Here is a 20,096-nt window from a genome sequence, read left to right on the forward strand (position 1 = left end):
ATCACATTTGCTGTATTCTGCAGAGATGAAAGAGAGAGCGAGAGAGTCTGCAGCGGTAGTCAGTATGCTAGGCCATGTCTGTTAAAGTGAGGTAATGACTCCCACATGTGGTCATCATACTGGTGCTGGCTGGCTGGCTGGATGCCTGGCTGGCTGGCTGGAGTAATATCCAAGCAAGATGGGCCCAAGGTGAGCTGACCCAACTATGGAAAAATATGGCTGAAGCAGCATTTCTTTGAAATACATTATACAGAAGTGTCATTCTGTTATTTGTTGTTATTTGTTGTTATTTGTTGTTATTTGTTCTTCATTATTTGTTTTTTTGGGAAAAGAACAGCATATACCAACATTATATAAGGCCAGCATTATATAGGGCCAGCATTATATAGGGCCAAAATTATATAGGGCCAGCATTATATAGGGCCAGCATTATATAGGGCCAGCATTATATAGGGTCAGCCTTATATAGGGCCAGCATTATATAGGGCCAGCATTAAACAGAGCCAGTATTATATAGGGCCAGCATTATATAGAGCCAGTATTATATAGGGACAGCATTATATAGGGCCAGCATTATATAGGGCCAGTATTATATAGGGCCAGTATTATATAGGGCCAGTAGTATATAGGGCCAGTATTATATAGGGCCAGCATTACATAGGGCCAGTATTACATAGGGCCAGCATTGTATAGGGCCAGTATTATATAGGGCCAGCATTATATAGGGCCAGTATTATATTGGGCCAGCATTATATAGGGCCAGCATTATATAGGTCCAGTATTATATAGGGCCAGCATTATATAGGGCCAGCATTATATAGGGCCAGTATTATATAGGGCCAGCATTATATAGGGCCAAAGCCACAGGTATCGGTAATGGTATAGGCCTAAGGCATCTTCTGATGATATGGTTTATTCCTTACGCTGTTTTTTTCCCAAAAGTAACAATATGAATTCCACAGACAGACAGTAATTTATTTATGTGTGGTAAATAAATAAATAAATTACGACCACTTGGGGGAGCTTCCCCGTCCCGCACGCAGATGGGGCAACACTCTCCGAATGGGATCTCAGGTTTGGGGCAGTCTTTAATCTCCTCGCAGATTATTTCGTCACACAGGACAGTTCCCGTGTCGCACACACAAATACGACACGGCTCTGGTTTCCATACGTCCTTGTCACTATAGCTCTGTCCGTCCTGCATACAGCTGCCTACGTCCTCTGTGAGTGAGTGAGTGTGTGTGTGTGTGTGTGTGTGTGTGTGTGTGTGTGTGTGTGTGTGTGTGTGTGTGTGTGTGTGTGTGTGTGTGTGTGTGTGTGTGCGCGCGAGTGTGTGTGTGTGTGTGTGTTTGCGTGTGTGTGTGTGTGTGTGTGTGTGTGTGTGTGTGTGCGCGCGAGTGTGTGTGTGTGTGTGTGTTTGCGTGTGTGTTTGCGTGTGTGTGTGTGTGTGTGTGTGTGTGTGTGTGTGTGTGTGTGTGTGTGTGTGTGTGACCAGACACAACACAAGAGGCCAGAGCAGGTGTGTGTGGTGGGAGGGAAGAGAGACAATAATGCATCATCAATCAATCAATCAATTAGCTAGGGATAAAATGTCAGTTAGTGGCTAGTCATTAGACAATAGGCTACAATACATTTTGATGTAAACAACAAAAGTCCACCATTTTGTTGTTTTGAAATACCAGGCTGAGCCAGACCCACAACAAAGACAACCCATTATCCAAAACGATTAACACCTTTGTTTGTTTATAGAGCCACCATGGTCCAGGTAAACTTTATCACTTGTCAACACATCAGTTGATTTAGAGGCACACAGATACACCGGTGAGACCGGCACCAATCCCCTGCAGGTTCATTATCAACCACTAGGCGTCAGCACCATCTCACAAAACTGTTTGGATTTTTTTCTTCCAAGAGAATCCTGAGTACTGTCTCCATCATTTTGGATCAGTGGACCATGTCGCAAGCCTGAACTTCTCCCTTCAAAGTAGAGGAGTCATTTTAAGGCAAATATAACGAACTGTAGCCTACATGGACTCAGATGCCCAAACAAAGGCCTACTGCACATGTCTCATTCCCTTGTCTATAAACTGGGTTTGTTTGTCTTTAGGCAGAAATGACTTTCTAACCCGAAGCAACGAGTGACACCATTTTCACATAGACTAGGCTACACGCATTGTTCAAACAAGGTGTTTGAGCGTTTAACAAAAAAAATAACAAATAATCTGGCCCTCCGGAGGGGGGGGGGGGGGTCAATATCTCATTCCAGAAGTTATCATTCTACCAAACTGCACCGCTAACTCAACGTCATGACTGGCACCTCGCAGCTGAAAAGCCCCGGAAGTTAACGTTGGCAGCTCGAGGTCAATCAGGCCATTCCATTAGGCGTCAAGTGGAACTTGAAAAGAGTGGAAGGTGGAATGAGCGGAACGTGGAATGAAGTAGCTACATTTAGAGGCCTGGGGCCTGGTCAGGTCTAGGTAACCAACAAACCTCTGTAGGCCATGAATGAGGTCCTTTCTTAAAGGGACAGAGCTACTGCCTTGTACAAACATTGGGCCTTTTTAACCCCCATCTGGAAGCCATGAAACGTCAAAGAACGGAAAAATGGACAGCTTTTATACAGAAACCTTTTGGGACTATACTTGGTGGGGTGAATTCACATATCTCCTCAATCACTTGGGTTAAATTAACATATCTCCTCAGTCACTTGGGTTAAATTAACATATCTCCTCAATCACTTGGGTTAAATTAACATATCTCCTCAGTCAGGTGGGTTAAATTAACATATCTCCTCAATCACTTGGGTTAAATTAACATATATCCTCAGTCAGGTGGGTTAAATTAACATATCTCCTCAATCAGGTGGGGTGAATTAACATATTTCCTCAGTCAGGTGGGTTAAATTAACATATCTCCTCAATCACTTGGGTTAAATTAACATATCTCCTCAGTCACTTGGGTTAAATTAACATATCTCCTCAGTCACTTGGGTTAAATTAACATATCTCCTCAGTCAGGTGGGTTAAATTAACATATCTCCTCAGTCAGGTGGGGTGAATTAACATATCTCCTTAGTCACATGGGTTAAATTAACCTATCTCCTTAGTCACATGGGTTAAATTAACCTATCTCCTTAGTCACTGGGGCTCCAATGTAAGACCTAGTGAAGCACTGACTAAGTAACATTAGCTATTTCTGTTGAAAAATATTTTCTGTTCGATTCCATTTCTGTTCTATTCTATCTCATCTGATGAATAGAGGACAAGTGGTGGTCAGAAAGTGGGATTCTGGTTCTTTATTGCAAACACAAGGATAGGCCTAATCTGTGCTGCAGTCTTCCTGAGTTGGCTACAGCCTCCTCTTTCCTTTAGAAACAAAATGGAGGATGGAACATAATAAAGTGAAGGCAGGTGTGTGGGAGAGACGGATGTAGGAGTTAACTATGGTTCCCAGCTGAATTTGTTGGAACTTGCTGGCGGAGAATTGAATACCTTTTTTCCCCCTCAGCTTCAACATCTAGCCACAAGCCTTCCATGGCATGGTGATATAGATTGTGTCTCAAATAGCTCCCTATTCCCTATTTAAGGCTCTCTCTTCCCTACACTCTTAGAAAACGGGTTCCCAAAGGGTTCTCCGACTGTGCCCATAGGAGAACCCTTGTTTCTACAGAGGGTTCTACGTGGAACCCAAAAAGGGTTCTACCTGCAACCAAAGGGTTCTTCAAAGGGTTCTCCTATGGGCACAGCTAAATAGCACCTTTTTTTTCTCTCTAAGAGTGTATGGGCCCTAGTCAAAAGCAGTTCACTAAATAGGGAATAGGGTGCCATTTTTTGGACACACAGATTGAATACCTTCTCACTCAGCTCGGGCCATCTCCACATAGACCTATCCTTAAATGGCATAGCCAGAGAGGTAGAGGTAGTGGATTGACCTCCTCCACCTTGCGGTGACTTGATGCCAGCCAGGGACTGGGTGTCCCCTTTGAGCCTGCTAGTCTTCCTTCCTCTAGCCACTTTGGCCACTTTAGGACTTCTTAGCACATCCCAGTCGGAAATATTTCTCTCTCTCTCTCTCTCAGGAGAAGAACGACTTGTATTATATTCCAGGGGCCCCAGCCCACTCCGAAAGGGTAACCTGAGACTGTCTGCAATTTCATGTGTTTTATTTGGGAGGCCAGCACGTTTTTCTTTTTCCCCCTAGCCTCTCTCATTGTCTTTGCTACTCTACTATTTATTGCGGAGCCTTACTATGTCTGCACTGAGCTCTTATGCATAAAAAAATGTGCCTTAGTATAATTACAATAATAACCTCCCTGTCTCTTTTATAATGTTTTTTCTTTCTTCCAGTAGTCCTCATACCAGATTATATTTATTTCTCCCTCTCCTCTGACTGTCAGTGCCTGGGGCTGGGTAAATCTAGGAACCAGATGGAAGCACTCAAATCATATGGATGGAACATTCATCCTGGCTTCCGTCCACCAGTGTCTCTATAACGGCTACCTATCCTAGTCTCCTAAATTTTCCCCATAAATAGGATACAATATTTAAAATAAATAATCTGTTCAATTTAAATCGATTGAATTGATTGTCACGCCAAGTCTCAATATCGCTTCTTAAATGTGGCCAATGGGTATAGGGAGGGATTTAAGTGGCATATAATCGGGATATCAGAATATTAGGGTCATGTGTGGCGGGTTATCATATGGTAAGCGGGTTATTAAGATATTAATATAATAATTCCCAGGTTTCGGCACATAAATAGATTTTCGTTACGTTCCACCGTTCCACCGTTCCACCGTTCCGACTCCAACACGCCTGGAATTGCCTCTGACGGGAATGGAATGTTAACTCTTTTCACACACAGACCTTTGAGGTTGACCACCTTTTCTTGGTCTCGTCGTTTGTTTTGGTCCCCACAGTCTGTCTCAAAATGAATAAAGTTGAGCGCTGTCAAAGCGCTCTCCTCGGAATGTTTGCAAAAGTACCCGCAGGTGTTCAGCCCAGCGGCAGCGCAACTTGTGAGAGGAGGGCGGGTGGAGGATCGCGGGGAAGATTGGATAGCTTGCGGAGAGCTGCTGAATCCTCTACCTTACCAGAGTATTCCGATCTGTATGGCATAGAGTAGAATTTCCGAGAATCTTCAACAGCACATTCTTCACTGGCTATATCAAATTACCTTACTGCACTTGGATCAACAATATGAAAACAGTCAGCAACTCAATATCAAGTCCATCACTTTTACGCACATCATTGGAATCCCATTGATCTACGATAGTTGTAAATTGGTTATAACTTGTGACATTCACAGCTTTGCAATCGAAAGTGCAATTTGAATATAAGCAATTAGGCTCTCAAGACACCTTTCCCTTATCTATCTCCGCACCTTTCCCTGGCTTTGTGGAATGGGAATAATCGCGCATATCCTTTGTGTAACGGTGAATACAATTGCTCAAGCAGAAAAACAATGACCAACAATTAAATATAACATACATATGCGATTCACAGTGTATCCCAAATATATGTGACTTATTGCCCCCCCCCCCCCCCCACACACAGTATAAAAGTTCTCAAAAGTTGAATTTGATCATCTGTTTCAGTTAATTTAGCATTTCAAGTATTTTCATAAACTTTTTTTCGAATAAATATTTTTTGGGAAGAAAAAAAAAATGCCACTTACGGTCTTCGTCCTGACATTTGACAACAGCTAATAGAACGACTTGGGTTGCTACAAGTAGCAGTACAGTCCTCGAATCCACAAAGCTAAACATGTCTAAATGTTAGACATGCAGGGCCTTTTGGGGGAGAAGAAAAAGAAAGGATGAAAGGAGTGGACTTCTCTCTTTGTGTGTGTGTGTGTGTTCCCAGTTACACAGCCGAACCATACATTCAACCACCTTCCAAAAAAAAAAAAAACCCAATGGGGAATCCAGACCCCTCCAGAAATGTAGTACCGACCTGCGTCAGATCAGGCACTGCAGTTTTATGTGTCCGTTGCCTTCAATGAATTTTTGTATATTCCCAAATATCAGTCCGGCCCCTTACCCCCTGTCAAGCTGAAATCTGAGCCCCGTTTCCCACCAATTTGTCTGTCCTGAAGTTCTATTCTTCCACCCGGCTCAGACCCCTCCTTCTTCCATGTGCTACTGAAAAGGGTTACCCAAAAAGTGAAACTTTTTTTCTTTCCAACTTGTCTGGGCTACCTTCCCCCTCTCACCGTTCTGCGATACCAGGCGCTATACCGATTTGTCTTCAGTGAGAACTGGTGCAATTACACAGAATGCATGGATTTTGCCATCGATAGGATACTTTTACATGCTTTCCATTCCATTGCTGTTATTTTCTCAATTGTATCTTATTCCAATAAATGTTTTATCTGAGGGTTAGTGCGCCACAACAGTGCTTCCTAGTGGGGGTGTAATTGATAAAATAATTTCCGGACCTTGAGTTGTTATGAGTAGTAAGCAACATAAATGCCTCAGATCCTTTCCCGTTTTTATCAATCTGACCATTCTCATAATCAGCGGAGGACTGGGACAAGAATTCGGTCCTGGCATTTCATCAACACTAGCCCTCATCACCGTGCAAACCGACAATTAATTAGGGGTTCAACACCCGAGGACGTGGAAACTCAAAACATAATAGTAATGTATTCATCCAACAGTAAATGTAATGCACTAAAAATACGTTCCACTTGTTGTCTACTACCCATGAGACCTATATGAATATGGCAGGTGCACATGTGCCCCTCCGTCTCTCAAAGTTGTATAAAATATCTCCGTTGTAAAATAGTTGCTATTGAGCTGAATATTGAGAGTTGAAGATTATACCTACGGAAAGCGGAAACCCTCCTCTCTTTGGCAGAGAGAAGAGGACGAAGCTTCCAAAGCAGTGTTTTTCCTACAATTGCATTTTGAAACTTCATATGATCGGAACATATGTTTCTTTTTTTTCTCGAGGCCATGGCGGTACAGATTGCTCATCACAGCAGCAGGCCACAGTGAGGGCAGGGCAGACACCGTTTTGATTTGATTTATTTGTGTCAAATTCGACCAGCGCACCCAACTAGAACAATGATTCAATCCCTGCTCATAGTGGAACATAGTGGATCATTTGGCACGTGTCACCTGTAATACCCATCAGGCTTGGAATAGATTACTTTATATTTATTAGTTTAATCAATTCAACTTAATTAATGTCATTAGGAGCTTGTGACTTATACTGAACAAAGATAGAAGCTTTAAAATTAAGAGTTTACTGAGTTACAGTTCATATAGGGAAATCAGTCAATTTAAATGAATGAATTAGGCCCTAATCTATGGATTTCACATGACTGGGAATAGAGATATGCATCTGTTGGTCACAAATACCTGTAAAAAAAAGGTAGGGGGCATGGATCAGAAAACCATTCGGGTATCTGGTGTGCCCACATGTTTCCTCATGTAGTGCTATGCATCTCCTTCACATAGAGTTGATCAGGCTGTTGATTGTGGCCTGTAGAATGTTGTCCCCACTCCTCTTCAATGGCTGTGTGAAGTTGCTTTATATTGGCGGGAACTGGAATACACTGTTGTACACATTGATCCAGAGCATCCCAAACATGCTCAATGGGTGTTATGTCTAGTGAGTATGCAGGCCATGGAAAAACTGAGACATTTTCAGCTTCCAGGAATTGTGTACAGATCCTTGCGACATGGGGCCGTGCGTTATCATGCTGAAACATGAGGTGATGGCGGTGGATAAATGGCACGACAATGGGCCTCAGGATCTCATCACGGTATCTCTGTGCATTCAAATTGCAATCGATAAAATGCAATTGTGTTCATTGTATGTAGCTTATGCCTGCCCATACCATAATCGTCACCATGGGGCACTCTGTTCACAATGTCAACAGCAGCAAACCACTCGCCCACACAACGCCATACACACTGTCTGCGGTTGTGAGTGTAACAGTATAAGTTTAAACCCTCCCCTCGCCCATACCCGGGCGCGAACCAGGGACCCTCTGCACACATCAACAGTCACCCTCGAAGCATCGTTACCCATCACTCCACAAAAGCCGCGGCCCTTGCAGGGCAAGGGGAACTACTACTTCAAGGTCTCAGAGCAAGTGACGTCACCGATTGAAACGCTATTTAGCGCACACTGCTAACTAAGCTAGCCGTTTCACATCCGTTACATGAGGCTGGATGGACGTACTACCAAATCCTCTAAAACGGATGTTGCAGGCAGCTTATGGAAGATAAATAAAAACTACTGTACATTTTCTGTAAACAGCTCTGGTGGACATTCCTGCATTCTCCCTGTGGCATTGTTTTGTGTGACAAAAATGCACGTTTTAGAGTGGCCTTTTATTATCCCCAGCACAAGGTACACCTGTGTAATAAGCATGCTGTTTAAACAGCTTCTTGATATGCCACACCTGTCAGGTGGGTCGTCTCTATAAGCCTGGGAGGTTGGGTTGTCTCTATAAGCCTGGGAGGTTGGGTCGTCTATATAAGCCTGGGAGGATAGGTCGTCTCTATAAGCCTGGGAGGTTGGGTCGTCTCTATAAGCCTGGGAGGTTGGGTCGTCTCTATAAGCCTCAGAGGTTGGGTTGTCTCTATAAGCCTCAGAGGTTGGGTTGTCTCTATAAGCCTCAGAGGTTGGGTCGTCTCTATAAAGCCTGGGAAGTTGGGTCGTCTCTATAAGCCTCAGAGGTTGGGTCGTCTCTATAAAGCCTGGGAGGTTGGCTCGTGTCTTTAAGCCTGGGAGGTTGGGTTGCCTCTATAAGCCTCAGAGGTTGGGTCGTCTCTATAAGCCTGGGAGGTTGGGTCGTCTCTATAAGCCTGGGAGGTTGGGTCGTCTCTATAAAGCCTGGGAGGTTGGGTCGTCTCTATAAAGCCTGGGAGGTTGGGTCGTCTCTATAAAGCCTGGGAGGTTGGGTCGTCTCTATAAAGCCTGGGAGGTTGGGTCGTCTCTATAAGCCTCAGAGGTTAAGTCGTCTCTATAAAGCCTGGGAGTATAGGTCGTCTCTATAAAGCCTTGGAGGATAGGTCGTCTCTATAAAGCCTGGGAGGATGGGTAGTCTCTATAAAGCCTGGGAGGATAGGTCGTCTCTATAAAGCCTGGGAGGATAGGTCGTCTCTATAAAGCCTGGGAGGTTGGGTCGTCTCTATAATGCCTGGTAGGATAGGTCGTCTCTATAAAGCCTGGGAGGATAGGTCGTTTCTATAAAGCCTGGGAGGATAGGTCGTCTCAATAAAGCCTGGGAGGATAGGTCGTCTCTATAAAGCCTGGGAGGTTGGGTCGTCTCTATATAGCCTGGGAGGTTGGGTCGTCTCTATAAGCCTGGGAGGTTGGGTTGTCTCTATAAGCCTCAGAGGTTGGGTCGTCTCTATAAAGCCTGGGAGGTAAGGTCGTCTCTATAAAGCCTGGGAGATTGGGTCGTCTCTATAAGCCTGGGAGGTTGGGTCGTCGCTATAAGCCTGGGAGGATAGGTAGTCTCTATAAAGCCTGGGAGGGTAGGTCGTTTCTATAATGCCTGGGAGGATAGGTCGTCTCTATAAAGCCTGGGAGAATAGGTCGTCTCTATAAAGCCTGGGAGGATAGGTCGTCTCTATAAAGCCTGGGAGGTTGGGTTATGGGAGGTTGGGTCGGTATAAATTATACAGATTCATTTAAAATACAATAACTCCAAGGAAACTGGTGCGCAAATGTTATTGGTGTCCACCTCAGTTTTTCTTTCAGTGTTGCGTTCAGTCAAGGTGAGACGTTGTTTGGTATAAGCCTCAGAGGTTGGGTCGTCTCTATAAAGCCTGGGAGGTTGGGTCGTCTCTATAAAGCCTGGGAGGTTGGGTCATCTCTATAAGCCTGGGATGTTGGGTTGTCTCTATAAGCCTGGGAGGTTGGGTCGTCTCTATAACCCTGGGAGGTTGGGTCGTCTCTATAAAGCCTGGGAGGTTGGGTCGTCTCTATAAGCCTGGGTTGTCTAAAGCATGGACCTGAACGGAGGGGACCGATGCTGGGAATGGGACCTGAGATCAAGGACCTGTGAGGAATTGTGGGGAGTAAGCAGTGATCCGTGTGGGAGTGGTGGGCCAAAGAGGGGAGGATCCCTGGGCCTGGGAACTGGGACGTGAAGAGGAAAGGAACCGGAGGCTGGGGTGCCCTAGGAATCTCACAGGAAGGTGTTGCTCCAGGAGGTGGAGTGAGAAGAGGAGGTGGACTGATGGTGGGCTACTCAAACATGACATATTTGATGCTCTCAAATATAAAAAATAATGTTAGTCTTTGGATCCGTTTATTTTTTCTTCATCCACTCAAATTAAGGTTAATGGAAGAATTGTTGACGTCTCAAATTACATTATTTTGTCACCAATCCGCCAAAGTCTGCCCTTCTCCTTGTTAGGGTGGTGTTCGGCTCCTTGTTCGGGTGGTGTTCGGCTCCTTGTTCGGGTGGTGTTCGGCTCCTTGTTCGGGTGGTGTTCGGCTCCTTGTTCGGGTGGTGTTCGGCTCCTTGTTCGGGTGGCGTTCGGCTCCTTGTTCGGGTGGCGTTCGGCTCCTTGTTCGGGTGGCGTTCGGCTCCTTGTTCGGGTGGCGTTCGGCTCCTTGTTCGGGTGGCGTTCGGCTCCTTGTTCGGGTGGTGTTCGGCTCCTTGTTCGGGTGGTGTTCGGCTCCTTGTTCGGGTGGTGTTCGGCTCCTTGTTCGGGTGGTGTTCAGCTCCTTGTTCGGGTGGTGTTCGGCTCCTTGTTCGGGTAGTATTCGGCTCCTTGTTCGGGTGGTGTTCGGCTCCTTGTTCGGGTGGTGTTCGGCTCCTTGTTCGGGTAGTGTTCGGCTCCTTGTTCGGGTGGTGTTCGGCTCCTTGTTCGGGTGGTGTTCGGCTCCTTGTTCGGGTGGTGTTCGGCTCCTTGTTCGGGTAGTGTTCGGCTCCTTGTTCGGGTGGTCTTCGGCTCCTCTTTCGGGTGGTGTTCGGCGGTCGACGTCACCGGCCTTCTAGTCACCATCGATCCATGTTTCAGTTTAGTTTAGTTTTGTCTGTATTACACACACACCTGGTTTATATTACATATCACGTTCCTTATTTAACCCTCTGGCATACATTCCTGTTCTGTCCGTGATTGTTTACGTCGTTAGTGGTTGCGTTTTGTGCTAGTGTTTTTTGTATGTTCCTATTTGGAATTTTGCTTGATATTTTGAGTAAACTCAGTTATGTTGCTGAATACCTGTGTCCTGCGCCTGACTCCGCTATAACTCTGCACCCAATCGCTGACAATGGGCTTCTATGGTTTGATGCCGGACCATCAGTTCAGCTGGAAGGAGATCATCTAAAAAATAATTATTCTGTTATCTGGTTTGCTTCTGCCACTCTTCAGGAGAATGGAGACTCAGTGTAAAAGGACAGTGAAGACCTGTAGAAGGGTCAGTAAATCCTATCTTATGCATTTCAATAATGACCCCAAAGGGACGGTCAATGATTGATTCACTTGAACTCAACTAATGAACACAGTGCCCAGATGCGGTCTAGGTGCCATGGCTATCACAACTGAGCAAATTTTCCATCATGACCACCCCCTGCTATGTCTGTAACACCACAGACCGCCCCCTGCTATGTCTGTAACACCACAGACCGCCCCCTGCTATGTCTGTAACACCACAGACCGCCCCCTGCTATGTCTGTGACACCACAGACCACCAGGTGGAGGACTGTCTGTAACACCACAGACCGCCCCCTGCTATGTCTGTGACACCACAGACCACCAGGTGGAGGACTGTCTGTGACACCACAGACCACCAGGTGGAGGACTGTCTGTAACACCACAGACCACCAGGTGGAGGACTGTCTGTAACCTCACAGACCACCAGGTGGAGGACTGTCTGTAATCTCACAGACCACCAGGTGGAGGACTGTCTGTAACCTCACAGACCACCAGGTGGAGGACTGTCTGTAACCTCACAGACCACCAGGTGGAGGACTGTCTGTAATCTCACAGACCACCAGGTGGAGGACTGTCTGTAACACCACAGACCACCAGGTGGAGGACTGTCTGTAACACCACAGACCACCAGGTGGAGGACTGTCTGTAATCTCACAGACCACCAGGTGGAGCACTGTCTGTAACCTCACAGACCACCAGGTGGAGGACTGTCTGTAATCTCACAGACCACCAGGTGGAGGACTGTCTGTAACCTCACAGACCACCAGGTGGAGGACTGTCTGTAATCTCACAGACCACCAGGTGGAGGACTGTCTGTAATCTCACAGACCACCAGGTGGAGGACTGTCTGTAACACCACAGACCACCAGGTGGAGGACTGTCTGTAACCTCACAGACCACCAGGTGGAGGACTGTCTGTAATCTCACAGACCACCAGGTGGAGGACTGTCTGTAACCTCACAGACCACCAGGTGGAGGACTGTCTGTAACACCACAGACCACCAGGTGGAGGACTGTCTGTAACCTCACAGACCACCAGGTGGAGGACTGTCTGTAACACCACAGACCACCAGGTGGAGGACTGTCTGTAATCTCACAGACCACCAGGTGGAGCACTGTCTGTAACCTCACAGACCACCAGGTGGAGGACTGTCTGTAATCTCACAGACCACCAGGTGGAGGACTGTCTGTAACCTCACAGACCACCAGGTGGAGGACTGTCTGTAATCTCACAGACCACCAGGTGGAGGACTGTCTGTAATCTCACAGACCACCAGGTGGAGGACTGTCTGTAACACCACAGACCACCAGGTGGAGGACTGTCTGTAACCTCACAGACCACCAGGTGGAGGACTGTCTGTAATCTCACAGACCACCAGGTGGAGGACTGTCTGTAACCTCACAGACCACCAGGTGGAGGACTGTCTGTAACACCACAGACCACCAGGTGGAGGACTGTCTGTAACCTCACAGACCACCAGGTGGAGGACTGTCTGTAACACCACAGACCACCAGGTGGAGGACTGTCTGTAACCTCACAGACCACGAGTTGGAGGACTGTCTGTAACCTCACAGACCACCAGGTGGAGGTTTTCAAGACTGTCAAGTGGTGGAGATGTGGTGGGTCATGGGCACCTACTTCAACTGTCTAGAAGCCCACAGCAACAGAGCAAGAAACGGTGGAAGGGGAGCAGAACCTGTTGTTACACTGTCATTTTGTCTTTCTGGTTGAACATGGGAGGCATTGAAGCATTGATTGATTGAAGATTTTGGGTTTAAACAGAAACAGCTCATATAACTAAACAAAAAGAAGAGAGAGAGAGAGTGTGTGTCTTATAATTAACACACACACACACACACACACACACACACACACACACACACACACACACACACACACACACACACACACACACACACACACACGCACACACACACACACACACACACACACACACACACACACACACACACACACACAGGTTGAGGTTACACCTCAACTACTGACAACCCTGACGTTCTGATGTTGCCCAAGTCTATAAAGTAATACAGAGCACATAAATCGCCTATAATCATTTGCCCTCAGAGACAAATGCATCAGGCTATTTGAACCGTTGTTGTGTGTTGCTGTCTATATACTATAGCCACTGAGGTGATACATTTGGTGGTATCTACTCCTCAGAGTCTTCACCCAACTGTGCCCAGGGCTCTGGCCCTTAACCCCTGACATCTGAACCTGAACCTTCCTTATTGGCAACAGGAGCAGCTGCAGCCAGTTGTATTGGAGGACCATGGATAGGATATTCTGTGCTGCAGGTTCTCTCTCAGGCTAGGTCTAAAGTAGAGAACGCTATTTTAGTAGTTTTTGGTAGTAGTTTAAATTTAGGCTAATCCACCCAATGTGTTGCATGTGTTATCTAGTCTCATGTGCTTTACACACATGCTGTTTAGTGAGTCTAGATATATCTATACATTGCTGGGGGTAGGGTATGGGTAGGGTATGGGTAGGTTATGGGTTGGGTATGGGTACGGTATGGGTTGGGTATGGGTAGGGTATGGGTAGGATATGGGTAGGTTATGGGTAGGGTATGGATAGGGGTAGGGTAGGGTAGGGGTAGGGTAGGGGTAGGGTATGGGTAGGGTATGGGTAGGGTATGGGTAGGATATGGGTAGGTTATGGGTAGGGTATGGGTAGGTTATGGGTAGGGTATGGGTAGATTATGGGTAGAATATGGGTAGGTTATGGGTATGGGTAGGAAATGGGTAGGTTATGGGTAGGGTATGGGTAGGGTAGGGGTAGGGTATGGGTAGGTTATGGGTAGGGTATGGGTAGGTTATGTGTAGGGTATTGGTAGGTTATGGGTAGGATATGGGTAGGGTATGGGTAGGATAGGGGTAGGGGATGGGTAGGTTATGGGTAGGTTATGGGTAGGGTATGGATATTGGTAGGTTATGGGTAGGTTATGGGTAGGGTATGGGTAGGTTATGGGTAGGGTATGGGTAGGGTATGGGTAGGGTAGGCTATGGTTAGGGTATGGGTAGGGTATGGGTAGGTATGGGTAGGGTATGGGTAGGGTAGGGGTAGGATAGGGGTATGGGTAGGGTATGGGTAGGATAGGGTATGGGTAGGGTATGGGTAGGGTATGGGTAGGATAGGGTATGGGTAGGGTATGGGTAGGGTATGGGTAGGGTAGGGTATGGGTAGGGTCTGGGTAGGGGTATGGGTAGGGTATGGGTAGGTTATGGGTAGGTTATGGGTAGGGTATGGGTAGGGTATGGGTAGGGTATGGGTAGGTTATGGGTAGGGTATGGTAGGGTATGGGTAGGTTATGGGTAGGTTATGGGTAGGGTATGGGTAGGGTATGGGTAGGGTAGGGGTAGGTTATGGGTAGGGTATGGTAGGGTATGGGTAGGGTATGGGTAGGGTAGGGTAGGGTATGGGTAGGTTATGGGTAGGTTATGGGTAGGGTATGGGTAGGGTATGGGTAGGGTATGGTAGGGTATGGGTAGGGTATGGGTAGGGTATGGGTAGGGTATGGGTAGGGTATGGGTAGGTTATGGGTAGGGTATGGTAGGGTATGGGTAGGTTATGGGTAGGTTATGGGTAGGGTATGGGTAGGGTATGGGTAGGGTAGGGGTAGGTTATGGGTAGGGTATGGTAGGGTATGGGTAGGGTATGGGTAGGGTAGGGTAGGGTATGGGTAGGTTATGGGTAGGTTATGGGTAGGGTATGGGTAGGGTATGGGTAGGGTATGGTAGGGTATGGGTAGGGTATGGTAGGGTATGGGTAGGGTATGGGTAGGGTATGGGTAGGGTAGGGTATGGGTAGGTTATGGGTAGGGTATGGGTAGGGTATGGTAGGGTATGGGTAGGGTATGGTAGGGTATGGGTAGGGTATGGGTAGGTTATGGGTAGGGTATGGGTAGGGTATGGGTAGGGTATGGTAGGGTATGGGTAGGGTATGGGTAGGGTAGGGCAGGTTATGGGTAGGGTAGGGTAGGTTATGGGTAGGGTATGGGTAGGGTATGGGTAGGGTAGGGCTATGTAACATATTTCATTGGATTCAGTCCAATACAGTGTCAGTTCAACATATAACTCCTGTGCATGTTACACTAGATTTTGTCCCAGAAAATGACCTCAGTTGACTCACAAAACATTTGTATATTATTGTTGAAGTACTTTCATAAAAAAACAAACATATATATATAGGAAGAACTATTCCGGTCTCAACGCTCATTTTAACATTTCAGTACTTTGGGAATTGAGCCACTTCGTATTTTGACATTCTCTTCGCCAACTCATGTCTAAAGGAGTAGGGAAGAACTCCATGTTAGAATATATTTAGAGTAATTCATAGTAATTGTCACGTTGTGTTCTTCAATCCTGTACAATTCTGGAATCAAAAGTCCTGACCGGAAAACTATTAGCTTATTATATTCCAACATTCTGGAATGATTTGAAATCAAACTTAGCTAGTGTCTGATCTAATGTTGACAGTCACTACAGGAAGGGACAGTAATAGCCGTACTCTTATCCTAATCCTTCTTTGTTCCTCTGGTGATGTAGAGGTTAACCTAGGCCCTGCAGCCCCCAGCATCACTCCCATTCCCCAGGCGCTCTCAAATGTTGACTTCTGTGAGCGTAAAAGCATTGGTTTCATGCATGTTAACATTAGAAGCCTCCTCCCTCAGTTTATTCACTGCTTCACTGCTTTAGCACACTCTGCCAACCCGGATGTCCTAGCCATTTCTGAATCCTGGCTTAGGAAGGCCAACCAAAATCCTGAAATCTCCATCCCTAACTATAATGTTTTCCGACAAGATAGAACTGCCAAAGGGGGCGGAGTTGCAATCTACTGCAGAGATAGCCTGTAGAGTTCTGCCATACTATCCAGGTCTGTACCCAAACAAATTGAGCTTCTACTTTTAAAAATCCACTTTTCCAGAAACAAGTCTCTCACCGTTGCCACTTGTTATAGACCCCCCTCGGCCCCCAGTTGTGCCCTGGACACCATATGTGAAATGATTGCCCCCCCATCTATCTTCAGAGTTCGTACTGTTAGGTGACCTAAACTGGGACATGCTTTAACACCCCGGCCGTCCTACAATCTAAGATAGATGCCCTCAATCTCACACAAATCATCAAGGAACCTACCAGGTACAACCCTAAATCTGTAACCACAGGCACCCTCTTAGATATCATCTTGACCAACCTGCCCTGTAAATACACCTCTGCTGTCTTCAACCAGGATCTCAGTGATCACTGCCTCATTGCCTGCATGCGTACTGGGTCCACGGTCAGACGACCACCCCTCATCACTGTCAAACGCTCCCTAAAACACTTCAGCGAGCAGGCCTTTCTAACCGACCTGGCCCGGGTATCCTGGAAGGATATGTACCTCATCCCATCAGTAGTGGATGCCTGGTTGCTGTTCAAACGTGCTTTCCATCTTAAATAAGCATGCCCCATTCAAAACATGTAGAACTAAGAACAGATATAGCCCTTGGTTCACCCCAGACTGGACTGCCCTTGACCAGCACAAAATCATCCTGTGGCGTTCTGCATTAGCATCGAATAGCCCCCACGACATGCAACCAATATACTCAGTCAGTTAAGAAAGCTAAGGCTAGCTTTTTCAAACAAAAATTTGCTTCCTGTAGCACTAATTCCAAAACGTTTTGGGACACAATAAAGTCCATGGAGAATAAGAGCACTTCCTCCCAGCTGCCCACTGCACTGGGGCTAGGAAACACTGTCAACACCGATAAATCTACGATAGAAGATCATTTCAATAAGATTTTTTCCATGGCTGGCCATGCTTTCCACTTGGCTAACACTACCCCGTCCAACATCTCAGCAACTTGCCCAACCCCCCCCCTCCGCTTCTCCTTCAACCAAATCCAGGCAGCTGATGTTCTGAAAGTTGTCCTGTGTCTGCACAACTCTGCCAAGACCTAGGATCAAGAGAGACACTCAAGTGTTTTAGTACTATATCTCTTGACACAATGATGAAAATCATCATGGCCTCTAAAACTGTGAAGAACCTCGGCGTTACTTTGGATCCTGATCTCTCTTTTGAAGAACATATCAAGACTGTTTCAAGGACAGCTTTTTTCCATCTACATAACATTGCAAAAATCAGAAACTTTCTGTCCAAAAATGATGCAGAAAAATTAATCCACGCTTTTGTCACTTCTAGGTTAGACTACTGCAATGCTCTACATTCCGGCTCCCCGGATAAAGCACTAAATCAACTTCAGTTAGTGCTAAATACGGCTGCTAGAATCCTGACTAGAACCAAAAAATGTGATCATATTACTCCAGTGCTAGCCTCCTTACACTGGCTTCCTGTCAAGGCAAGGGCTGATTTGAAGGTTTTACTGCTAACCTACAAAGCATTACATGGGCTTGCTCCTATCTCTCTGATATGGTCCTATCGTACATACCTACACGTACGCTACGGTCATAAGACGCAGGCCTCCTAATTGTCCCTAGAATTTCTAAGCAAACAGCTGGAGGCAGGGCTTTCTCCTATAGAGCTCCAGTTTTATGGAATGGTCTGCCTACCCATGTGAGAGACGCAAACTCGGTCTCAACTTTTAAGTCTTTACTGAAGACTCATCTCTTCAGTGGGTCATATGATTGAGTGTAGTCTGGCCCAGGAGTGTGAAGGTGAACGGAAAGGCTCTGGAGCAACGAACCGTCCTTGCTGTCTCTGCCTGGCCGGTTCCCCTCTTTCCACTGGGATTCTCTGCCTGTCTGGGTTGGCGCCCCCCCTTGGGTTGTGCCGTGGCGGAGATCTTTGTGGGCTATACTCGGCCTTGTCTCAGGATGGTAAGTTGGTGGTTGAGGATATCCCTCTAGTGGTGTGGGTGCTGTGCTTTGGAAAAGTGGGTGGGGTTATATCCTTCCTGTTTGGCCCTGTCCGGGGGTGTCATCGGATGGGGCCACAGTGTCTCCTGACCCCTCCTGTCTCAGCCTCCAGTATTTATGCTGCAGTTGTTTATGTGTCGGGGGGCTAGGGTCAGTTTGTTATATCTGGAGTACTTCTCCTGTCTTATCCGGTGTCCTGTGTGAATTTAAGTATGCTCTCTCTAATTTTCTCTTTCTCTTTTTCTTTCTCTCTCTCGGAGGACCTGAGCCCTAGGACCATGCCTCAGGACTACCTGGCATGATGACTCCATGCTGTCCCCAGTCCACCTGGCCATGCTGCTGCTCCAGTTTCAACTGTTCTGCCTGTGATTATTATTATTTGACCATGCTGGTCATTTATGAACATTTGAACATCTTGGCCATGTTCTGTTATAATCTCCACCCGGCACAGCCAGAAGAGGACTGGCCAGGGACAGTAATACTGTTGACAGTCAGAACAGGGAGGGACAGTAATACTGTTGACAGTCAGTACAGGGAGGTACAGGAAAACAATTATATTTATTAAGGATCCCCATTAGCTGCTGACAAAGCAATAGGTACTCTTCCTGGGGTCCAGCAAAATGAAGGAAGTTATATACAATTAAAAACATTACATTTCCAAACAGATTTCACAACACATAAAGTCTGTGCCCTCAGGCCACTACTCTACTACCACAAAATCTATGTGTACGTGTGTGTGTGTGTGTGTGTGTGTGTGTGTGTGTGTGTGTGTGTTTGTGTGCCCGTGTAACCTCTTTTGAAGAGTCCTTTGAAGTCCTGGTTACTTGAGGTCTATGAAAAGTGTTCATATCTCTGACCCCTCATCCTAACATGAGAAAGGGGCATGTGTGTGTGTGTGTGTGTGTGTGTGTGTGTGTGTGTGTGTGTGTGTGTGTGGGTGTGTGTGTGTGTGTGTGTGTGTGTGTATGTGTGTGTGTGTCAGATCGTGTGTGTGTGTGTGTGTGTTTGCAAGTGTATATCTGTGTGTGTGTGTGTATCTGTACAGCCCATCAGAGGAACCGTCCTGAAACAAGCCTTCCTTTTGTTACAGAGATCTTGCCTATAGCTGGATGAGAGGTGAGACATCACTGTCTCATCCCTCCAATATAATTCCAGACACTTGTAGAATCTACGCCAAGGCACCTTGAAGCTGTCCTGGGAGCTCGTGGTGGCCCAACAACAGTCCCTGATAGTTTATTTTAATTAATAGTGTAGTTAATTGATAGTGTGTCAATCGAGTAGACTTTGCCCTGTAAGTTTTGTCACATTTTTCCTAACGCAAGTACAGAATAATAGCCTCTTTGTTTTGGATCTACTTTGGAGCAGTGCGTGGGTTTAATAGAGTTTGTTTGTACAGTCATTTTCATCAGGAAGGGAACTACAAGTAGGATTTTAAATATGCAAGATTGTGTTTTTTGTAGTCCTCATAGGTGTACCTGTACCCATGGAATGGAAATGAAGCCCGCTAGCAAGAGGCTAGTACTTTTCAGACCAGGTTAGTAGAAAATGTAACCAACTAATCAGGCCCGGCTAGAGAAACGATGTATTTTCAAAAATCACATTCTACTAGCCCGGCTGGCCAGCGCGTAAAATGTGTCCATCCCTGCCTATACCTCTACCAGAACACTTCAACAGAGATAGTGAATATTGATTTTCATCATTGTACTTTAGATGACGAGTTCTCAATCAGAACTACAGGATGTAAAAAATAAAGTTCCAGAACTTTACAGAACAGGAAGTGACTGTATTTCTGTGAGCTTGGTAGTGGTAA

General features: G+C 46.2%; 1 protein-coding gene across 2 annotated transcripts in view; it reads right to left on the reverse strand.

Annotated features, from left to right (window-relative positions):
• Positions 1–5,985, reverse strand: part of LOC139402209 (collagen alpha-1(II) chain-like) — an 86,339-nt gene extending 80,354 nt beyond the window's left edge. The window contains exons 1-2 of one of the 2 annotated variants that reach the window (XM_071146315.1): positions 5,677–5,985; positions 1,012–1,221 (exon numbers count right to left, since the gene is read on the reverse strand). In XM_071146315.1, the coding sequence (XP_071002416.1) occupies positions 1,012–1,221; positions 5,677–5,767 (301 nt within the window). In that variant the 5' untranslated portion in view covers positions 5,768–5,985. The remainder of the gene's footprint in view (positions 1–1,011; positions 1,222–5,676) is intronic. The other variant, XM_071146316.1, reaches the window with a different exon arrangement.
• Between the last annotated feature and the right edge of the window lie 14,111 nt (positions 5,986–20,096).

This window comes from Oncorhynchus clarkii, unplaced genomic scaffold (assembly GCF_045791955.1).
Source record: "Oncorhynchus clarkii lewisi isolate Uvic-CL-2024 unplaced genomic scaffold, UVic_Ocla_1.0 unplaced_contig_4274_pilon_pilon, whole genome shotgun sequence".
Lineage (NCBI taxonomy): Eukaryota > Metazoa > Chordata > Actinopteri > Salmoniformes > Salmonidae > Oncorhynchus > Oncorhynchus clarkii.